Raw genomic sequence first — 9,705 nt, 5'->3', positions numbered from 1 at the left:
TGCAGGCTGGACCATGGAGATGAAGAACGATATGTCTGCTGCAGTGAGAAATTAGATAGAACCGCCTGCTCACGCTCATCATTCTTCCCCCGTTAGGCTAAATTAATACAGTTAGCAAGCTTTTGTTTGGATTAGCAGTTCAGACCTGGGATGTGCAGAATTCATGATTATTACAGTAGCTGTTATTTATGGAGCGCTGACAGCATGCTCAAGTTCCACATGCAGAACAGAACCAGCATTCCAGCAAGGCCTAGACGTCTAGACTAAGAAGATCTACAAAGTCAGATTCCGTGCCTCAGGGCACCTGACCTCATCTAGCATCTTTCCTATTGAATTGTTTTTCTATTCTTTTCAGTAATGGGACCAACAAGTGCAGTTTCAGTGGGCAGACATCACCAGGGGAATTGAATACGAAGCGGGCTGTGTGAGTAGTACTGGGAGGGGGCTGAGCAGCAGGGGCAGCTTTCAGCAGACACCTGGGACTCTTTTACATAGAGTAGAAACTGTAAGCTGGTCAAGCAGAGCACAAATGCAAATACAGCTTTTCAGGCACGTGTCCCGGCAGAAATGCCCTTCTCCCCTTCCCCTCGTCTCACCCTGTCTTCAGTAGCAAACTATCACAGGACTACAGCACTCAAGAGACTCATTCCAGAGAACAAAATCAGCTTGGTTGGGAGTACGGGGGGAAGCACCACATTAAGATGACTTGCGGATACAGGCATCTCCCATCAGAACATCTGGGGTCTGGGTTTCAGTCTTCTGGCTTAGGAACCAGCTTCCTTGTAACACACACACTGGGAGGCAGCAGGTGAAGAGTTAAGTACTGGAGCTCCACTACCCATATAAGGAGACACTGATGCAGTTCCCAGCCCCTGGTCTCGGTCTGGCCCATCCCTGGCTGGACTAGGCATCTGCCTGATGGACCAGCACATTGAAAATCTACTGTTTTTCTACTCTACCACCCTACCTTTCAAAGAAATTAAAAAATAGTAAGGGCTCGGTGTGGTAGCCTAGTGGCTAAAGTCCTTGCCTTGCACATGCCAAGATCCCACTTGGGCACTGGTTCTAATCCCAGCAGCCCTGCTTCCCATCCAGCTCCCTGCTTGTGGCCTGTGAAAACAGTCGAGGATGGCCCAAAGCCTTGGAACCCTGCACCCCGGTGGGAGACCCGGAAGAGGCTCTGGAATCTGGCTTTGGATTGTCACAGCTCTAGCTGTTGTGTCTGCTTGGGGAGTGGATCAACCGACGGGAGATCTTCCTGTCTATCTTTTTAATAAAAATAAAATAAATCCTTAAAAAAGTAAATTCAAAAACAAACTCCATCAAGTTCGTCGGCACCAGATTTGTTTGTTTTGAAATCACATAAGACAGTAGCCTTACATAGTTGAGGTTAGCTCCGAACTGAGATCAGCAACACCTGACCTCCCCAAAAGGGGCCAAAAAGGGATCAAAAAGGGGCAATTTCCCCAAACCCAACTCTCCCCCTCTCCCCGCTTCCTACATGGCGCTGCACCCTTTCCTCTCCCACCTGCTCCAAGAAAAGGAGACAGCCACCCGTCAGAGAAAGGGAAGTCGTTTGTGCCAAGCCAGCCAGACAGTGGCCTGCGCGCGCCATGGTCCCAGCGGATCCCGGGCCACCAGAGGCGCCAACCTAGGCCGTCAGAGTGGCCGGCCGACCCGCCTCCTTCCGGCCGGCCGGCGGCCCCGCCTCCTGCCCCGACTTCCTTTCTCCGGTCGCGGGCGCAGGGCTGCGTGCAGAAGCGCAGCGGGCTGGAGGCCGGCGGACGAGGAGCGGAGTGCGCGCAAGGGGCCAGCTGTGTGGGTACGCGGCCCCGCGCGCCACGTGGCGCCACCGGGGTGCGGTCCGGGCTGTGGAGCTGGCGCCCGCGGAGCCCCGAGGATTCCCCGCTCGGCGTGCACGCTTCCCAGTGCTTAAACGAGGGCGGGCAGGGAAGCGCACGTGTCGTTCGCTCAGGGCTCTTTTCCCCGAGTGCGCATGGCATCGGCGGGACTCGCTCTGTTCTTATGGTCCAGGGCACGGGGTCGTGGGGGAGGGAGGAGGAAGTTGTTTTGCTTCTTGGCACCCACTTGTGGGGAGGGGAATGCAGGTTGATCCCTGAGTCTGAGTTGGTGGGGCGGTGAGCAGCGTGAGTTACTTAAGATGGAGCTTTCCTGGATTGAGCTCGGAGTTCCCGGGCTACCACGTCTAGTTTACAACCTGTGTTGGCTTACACCCTCGCCTGGAGAAGGCTCCTACAGGAGGAGCTCACCCTCCTGCGTACGGCAGGCGCTTACCTAGCATCCTGCAGCCATCAGGTATGCGGGGTAGGAGAACCGTGAATCTGGCTGCAACTCCCGTGTTTTAAAGGGCGTTCCGCCTCCCAGGATTTGCACCTACTGCTAACCTGTTGGCTTTCTGTTCAGGATTTGGGCCCAGTACTGATCCTCACGCTAGGCACTTTCTCATAACACAGCCTAAGTTCAAAGTCTGGACCCTGTGGCTAAACTTGGAAACTCCTCCCCTTGCTTTGGAATGGAGGACTGGCTTTGTGCTTGCGTTGCCTTCTCCCTTGCTTCTGTTTTTTTCGAAATGGGTCTCCTAACCTGAAGGTCAGGGCCATCCTTGGTAGGCTTGTGGGGTTGGAGAGGCAGCCTGCACCTGCCGGTAGTAACAGCCCTGTTAGCAGAGGGGGGCTTAACTAGTAGTAGCACTTACAGCACCTGACACTTAAAATGGCTTTTCTTTGTCCTCAGAGCTGGTAACTTCTGTCTGGGGCAACCGAGAAGGAAGGGAAGGGGCAAATTATTTGATCATTACCTGATTTGGGAATATAACCCAACATGCATAGGTAATAATCCTGGGTGATTTAGGGCAGGGTCCCTAGGTTCTTCTAATCTCAAGGTGGGATTCTGCTGTCTATTCTAGCTCAGAGTGGGTCTTGACCTGTGGGTGTGTGTCAGCACTAGCAGTCTGTTAGATGGTCCGGAATTTCGCTAACTTCATTTGCCAAGAGAGGGAAGACAGAACAACTTGTTAGACAGGCATGAGTAAGTAATCATTGTGCTATGAGAAACCTGCACGAAGATGAAGGGGTTAGAAAGGAGAAGTGAAACAGTGCCAAATCTGAACTTCTGAAATAGTGAGTTCTTTTTTAAAAGCTAACGCTGTTTGTAGCCTATGTTTTGTGATTTCTGATTGATACATGTAGCTGACGTCTGCATGTGAGGTCTATAGTTGGGTTGAATTAGATTTATCAAAATACTTTTCTTAATGATGATTTTACCATTTTTTTTTCTTCTAGAGCCAACATGAGTGAGGTTTCCTGCAGAAAACGGGATGACTACTTGGAGTGGCCCGAGTATTTCATGGCAGTTGCCTTCTTGTCAGCACAGAGAAGCAAAGATCCAAATTCACAGGTATGTGAGTTTCACAGGAGAGTGAACACTCAAAGATGGGCCCAGAGAAACAAGTCACGAAGGACGGACGCAGGGTGAATCCGCCACCTTTTGTGCAGCATAAGTGTAGGTGCAGGTCTTAGTGTGAGAATCACTTGTCACATGCCCTTGTTACCTGCCACTTGTGTCCTCCATGGGGGCTAGGAATGTGCAGGGTGCTGGTGGAAACGGGCCAGGACACAGCTCTCAGCACCTCAGGCTGCTGCCTGTCCATTTTGAGCTTGCTTTCCCTGTGGTGTGGTTGTGTTCAGTGCCTCCTGCTTGGGGCAGGGGGGTTGAGAGAGCCGAGAAGAGCCGTATGGAATCAGTGAGCGTGTCCCTGTGTCTCCCTCTAGGTCGGAGCCTGCATCGTGAACGCAGAGAACAAGATCGTTGGGATCGGGTACAATGGCATGCCTAATGGGTGCAGCGACGACCTGTTGCCTTGGAGGAGGACCGCAGAGAACAGGCTGGACACCAAGTACCCTTACGGTAGGGTGGGCGTGCTACCCTTCTGCTTAGCTGTGTGGTCTGGTGCTGGTGCACCAGAGATGTCAGTTCCAGGGTTCTGCAGCATGGCTAGGAAGTTGTATTTACCTATCATTTACTCTGTGATTCAGAAGACCCAGAAGAGAGGATTCTTAGTATAACCAGCACAGATCAATGGGATATTCTGATCTGATTGTCATATGTGTATCAAAGTACTACTGTGTACGCCACAAATATGTATAGTTGTTACCCACCCGTTTTTAAAAAGGGAAAGCTGATCGGAGATGTTGTATCCTTTTTCCATTCATCAAAAGGTTGAAAGAAAACTCTTACTGAGCTGCCCCAGTTTCCTGTGCTCGTGCTTTCAGTCCCTTAGAGACCTACAGGAAAAAGCTTGCTGTCATCCGGTAGGCAGGCTCTGCTGTCCCAGACCCCTCTTCCTGTGGTGGGCCTAGCATGCTTCACTGGTAGCCTCTGCCTTGAAGGTGGGTGTCTGTTGCCCCTTGCAGAAGAGCAGGTGCAGTGCTCTGTGGACTGTTGTCTTACCACTTAGAACCAGGGTCTGCAAGCCTGGGGCTTGGGTCAACACTGCTGCCTGACCAGCACATCTGCCGCAGCTCATCTCTGGGAAGCAGAAATCACACAGAGTTGGCCAGCAGGGCATGGGTGATTATGTAGTTACTATCTGTGAGCCAGGGGACATGGCAACCCACAGTGGGCTGTGTGGTCAGACCCAAAGCCAGAAACCTCTGGCTTGGGTGTGTTCAGATTTTTGCCTTGAAATGAAGGAAAGATACTTATTAAAAAACGAGTTGCCCAAGGGTGGCCCAGGTAGAGTTCCTGTAGTCACAGACCGGCAGGTCTGGGTACATCATCACTTTTCCTTTCATTCTCTGGCAGCTGCTCAACTAAATACAATAAAAGAAGCCTGTAGGGTTGCATATGGTGACTACTACTAATTTCTCCTAATGTTGGGCCCTGTACTTACATGTGAACAAATAGACTGGGCTTTTGGCAGTAGGGTAGATTAAGGCCATCCAAATGGAAGTGATTGTGCCTTCAGGAGAACCGAGTTCAAGACCTGATTTAAGACCTTTCTTTGTTGACTCTTCCCTGGTGTGGCTCCTCAGGGTTTTTCTTGCAGAGAATCTTAGTCTGTGCTTAGTCTAATTTATACATACTTTTACTAATGTTCCTGGGCCTAAATCATGTTAAACTGCTTAAGGGAAACCAACTCCTCCGTGTTTGGGAAAAAAAAAAAAGCAAAAAAAGGGTTCCCGGAGGAAGAAAAGAAATGGAGGAAAAGAAATGCAGAGCGCCCTGGGTTTCCAGGGTGTAAGAAGCGTTTTCGTGATTGAGGGGATGTAATAGGTCATCAGATTCGTGCTTTCCTTGTGGGAGTAGCGTCAGGGTTAGGAGAAGTTAAAGCAATCTTCCCAGCAAGTAGAGTGGATGGTAGTTAAGTGGTAAGAAAAACTTGCTGACATATTTTAGAAGTTTTTTTCTCATCTTGACTTCAGTTCTGTGAGATTTGTTTGTTAGGAATGGAAATGATCAGTTGTCTTTATGCAGATATAAATTCTTCACAGTACAGTTCAGTATCCCATAAGAAAATGATGGGAATGAGAGAGTTGATATGGGAAAGCTCTGCGTTGAAATGAATGACAGCCACCGTCAGGGTTTCCCTGGCTGACACAGTGACATATTCAGTCCTTGAGCTGTACTCTGATACAGACGAGTTCTTGGGAAATGTCAGTGACGTCAGACCCAGGCTGATGGCAATAAACCCCTGTGCAGTGGGTGTGCGACACAGCTGTGAAGTCGCTGCTTGGGAGGACGCCTGGCATCGTATCATGGAGGGCTTGTTGGAGTCCCCCTTGTCATCTGGTTTCTTTCTAATATATCCTGGGAAGCAACAGATGACAACTCAAGAACTGGGACCTGGCATCCCTTTGGGAGACCCGGAAGGAATTCCAGGCTCCTGAGTTCACAGCCTGGCATACCCGTGGCTATTGCAGGCACCGAGGGAATGAACCAGCAAACAGAAAACGTCTCCTTAACTCTCTCACTCCATCTTTCAAATTAAAAACAACTACATCAAAATGATATGTCAAAAAAGAAGGTGCCTGGCAGTAGAAGGGTCCTTAGTGGTCACTGGAGCAGCCTTCCTAGTGGGACCTGAACCCTTTTTCTTTTTTTAAAGATTTTTTTTTTTATTTGAATGGCAGAGAGAGTGAGAAAGATCTGTTTTTTGGATACTCCCTAAGTGGTCAGGGCAACCAGGAATCAGGAGCTCCATCCAGGTCCTCCATGTGGGTGACAGGGATCCATTACCTGCTGTCTTCCAGGGTACATTAGCAGGGAGCTAGGTTGAAAATGGGACAACAGGAATTGGACTAGTGTTTGTAGGTTTCCTGGCATCACATGAAGCTGCTTAACCTACCACGCCACAACACAGCCTGGATCTGGTACCTTTTTAGTCACAGTGAACCCCAGAGAAATTTGTAGTGATGACTAAGAAAGCAAAGGGTTTGTTGTACATTTGCAATGTCCACCCCCCTCACTCCCTCACTCCCATGTACTCGTAATCTTCACAAGGAACTTGTTTTGAGACATTGTCTTCGTCCAAGCTGGGGCAGGTCCCTCCTGGGTCCTGTTCTGAAGGAGTTACACACACACGCACACACATACACACGCAAACAGATTCTACTGAGTTCTGTGGCACTGGTGGTCTGTCTTACATTGTGTTTTTTTAATTGGAAAGTCAGATACACAGAGAGGAAGATCTTCTGTCTGATGATTCACTCCCCAAGTGGCTGTAATGGCTGGAGCTGAGCTGCTGCAAAGCTAGCAGCCCCATCCAGGTCTCCCACATGGGTGCATGGGTGCATGGTCCAAAGGCTCTGGGCCATCCTCGACTGCTTTCCCAAGCCACAGTCAGGGGAGCTGGATGGGAAGTGGGGCTGCTGGGATTAGAACCGGTGCCCATATGGGATCCTGACACATGCTGCATTGTTTTTTTTATCCTTGTGTGTCTAGGTTTCCAAGACTCTGCCCTTGGTTGTCAGTTATTCATTTTCTTTGTAGCTCTGGAAGAATACAAGCCATTTTCCTTCATCAGAGTAAGCTTGTAATTTGACCTACTCTAAAAGTTGTAGAAAGTATTAAATGGTTTATTAAAGGCATTTTGAATGACTACAGATATGGAACGAGCAAAGTTTGGCTTTAACTATAACTTTGACCGTTGATAAGGTATGCCCTCCTTCTTGCCTTTTCAAGGCTTTCAAGACCTAGAAATACAAGGGTACTTCAAAAGGTTCATAGAAGAATGAAATTAAAGAGTATAGATTTATTTTGGTACCAAAAATTTTCAAAAATCCATGTGTAGCTCTTTTGATAATACCCCATTCTCCATGAATCTTATAATGACTCCACGTATGCATGGATTTCAGAAAGGTTTGCACCAAGGTGAACATAATTCTAGTTTCTCAAACTTTTTGATGGGCTCTTACAAATGTTTGGATTGCCTGTGGTGCAATAGAAATGTTGGGTGATAATTATCCAAAAAGTAAATTCTTCTCTGTTTTATAACAGTTAGCTTGAGCAATAAGGTGATGATGTCTGGAGTGGTGTATCTGCACTGCTCCTCACCTCTCCCCCGCCTGTGGCAGCTGCACTGTCAGGAAAGCTGCACCTAGTCCCAGGACAGGAGCTTGGAGGTGATACGGAGTTACAGAGCACCGAGTCTCAGCTCTTGCTTTGCTTGCTTGAAGATTTTTGGCTTTTTTATTTGGAAGGCAGAGTGACAGGTTGAGAGATCTCTCCCACATCCACTAGGCCACTCCTCTAAGTGAGTACTAATCCTGTTTACAAAGGTTTCTCCCTCACGGGTTGCACCTTCTACTTGCCTCCCAAATGCATCACACTGAGGGGGTCAACATATGGACATGGTGGGGAGGGGAGGGCATTCATTTAAACCAGCATGCTCTCCTTTGAAGAAAGGTTGCGTTCAGTCAAGTGCAGGTAGCTTCTGACCTTGGTGAGTGTCCCGGGCAGGTCGCCAACCCTGCGCTGGAGTCTGAAAGGTGACTTCATCTGGGCCTCGGCCCTCAGGTGTACCATGAGAAGACGGTCAGCATCTCGGAGAAGTTCGAGTCCCTGGCCCCACAGGAGATACAGAACAGTGAAGTTGGAATTAAGTTTCACCCTGTGTGCCACAGTAAGAAGTCCCTTAAATAAAAGGGTAGGTGGGCAGGTGTTTCCTGGCATCCTTTGAGTAACAGTTCCGCTTCTGACCCCAGCTTTCTACTAATGCAAACCCTGGGAGGCAGTGGTGACTGGTAGGACCAAGCAGGAAGTAGGGCCTTTACTTGCCACCCATTTTGGAGATCCAGATTGAGTTCCCAGCTCCCAGCTTTGGCCCGGCCTAGCACCAGCCACTGTAAGCATTTGGAAGTCTTCCTGTCCCTCTGATTTTTTTTTTAATTCCTGTTTATTTTTGGCTCCTGGGATAATGTCATCTTTTCAATTAAAAAAAAAAGCAAGTTCAACACAAAATAGAAATCTGAAGTGTGGGACAAAACCAAAGGGCTGTGGCCAAGAACAGCAGAGATGAGATGCTGCAGAGAGGGCACCCTGTCTCCTCTGAGTGGCAGGCAAACCTTCCCAAGCCATGTCAGGGGGATGGATATGGGTGGGGAGAGCTACTGGGGGCTTAGGGACCAAGGCTGTTCCTTCTTCAGTCCGGAAGAAATGAAACACAGGAAAGTTGAGCTCAGGACAAACCTAGAGGGAAACCAGGGATGGAGATAATACTGTTAACACTCCCTGAGCTGCATTGCAAGATACCTTCACGTGATGGGCTTCTTCCCACCTTTCTTGGCTGCTACTTGGACTTATCTGGATTCTCTGCCCATGGCTTGTTCTGAATGGCAGACGACCCAGATTCTTGGGAGAATTATTTTGGAAAACAGAAAGAAAATACGAACTGGACAGATATGGGAGGAGCGGGCACCAGAGGGAAATACATGGCAGAATTTAGGTTTCCCAGAGTGGAAAGAGAGGAGACATTGAACAAACAAGAATTTGGAAGTTTTTCTGTCCCTCTGGTTTCTAAAAGAAACTTCAACAAAAGAGGGGAAGTGTAAACTTGGACTCTGTGGACGTGGCACCCCGTCGCAGTGCTAAGATGCTGCAAGTAGCCTAAGGGTGATCTGTGACCGGATAGATGCCGTGTTGAGCATATGCATATTTTCTAAATACACATAAAAGTAACATGATTAAGAACAGTTCAGGTTCATGTAAAGTGTTACTGATGTGAACTGGTTTGGGTAGCATGGATTTTCTTGATCAACAATATTGGAATTTAGTATTATGTAGTTGTCCTGGGAGTTTTCTTGATTACAAGAAGGTTTTGTGAATTTAAAGGAGTTGAGTGGGCCAGTGTTGTGACACAGCAAGTCAAGCCACCCACTACCTGTAATCCCAGCATTGAATACTGAGTACTGGTTGCAGTCCTGGCTGCTCCGCTTCTGAACCAGCTCCCTGCCAGCTAATCCACCTGAAATAGCAATGGAAGATAGCCCAGATGGAAACCAGATGGAGTGCTTTGGCTCCTGGCTTCAGCTTGGCCCAATCATTGTGGACGTACAGGGAATGAACCATCTGATAGAAGATCTCTCGTTTTCTCTCACTTTGTCTTGCTCTTTCTTGCTGCTTCTCTCTTTTCTATCACTGCCTGCAAGTAAACAGGCAAATAAATCTTTGGGGGGGGGAGAGGAC

General features: G+C 48.6%; 1 protein-coding gene across 1 annotated transcript in view; it reads left to right on the top strand.

Moving 5' to 3' along the window:
- Positions 1-1,743: 1,743 nt before the first annotated feature.
- Positions 1,744-9,705, top strand: part of DCTD (dCMP deaminase) — a 32,663-nt gene continuing 24,701 nt past the window's right edge. The window contains exons 1-3 of the mRNA XM_040966151.1: positions 1,744-1,822; positions 3,305-3,417; positions 3,792-3,927. Coding sequence (XP_040822085.1) covers positions 3,310-3,417; positions 3,792-3,927 — 244 coding nt within the window. The 5' untranslated portion in view covers positions 1,744-1,822; positions 3,305-3,309. The remainder of the gene's footprint in view (positions 1,823-3,304; positions 3,418-3,791; positions 3,928-9,705) is intronic.

Source organism: Ochotona curzoniae, unplaced genomic scaffold (genome assembly GCF_017591425.1).
Source record: "Ochotona curzoniae isolate NIBS_2020 unplaced genomic scaffold, NIBS_Ocur_1.0 scaffold_4505, whole genome shotgun sequence".
In the NCBI taxonomy this organism is placed as follows: domain Eukaryota; kingdom Metazoa; phylum Chordata; class Mammalia; order Lagomorpha; family Ochotonidae; genus Ochotona; species Ochotona curzoniae.
The sequence above is the reverse complement of the archived record's forward strand: the minus strand, read 5'-3'. Positions and strand labels throughout refer to the sequence as shown.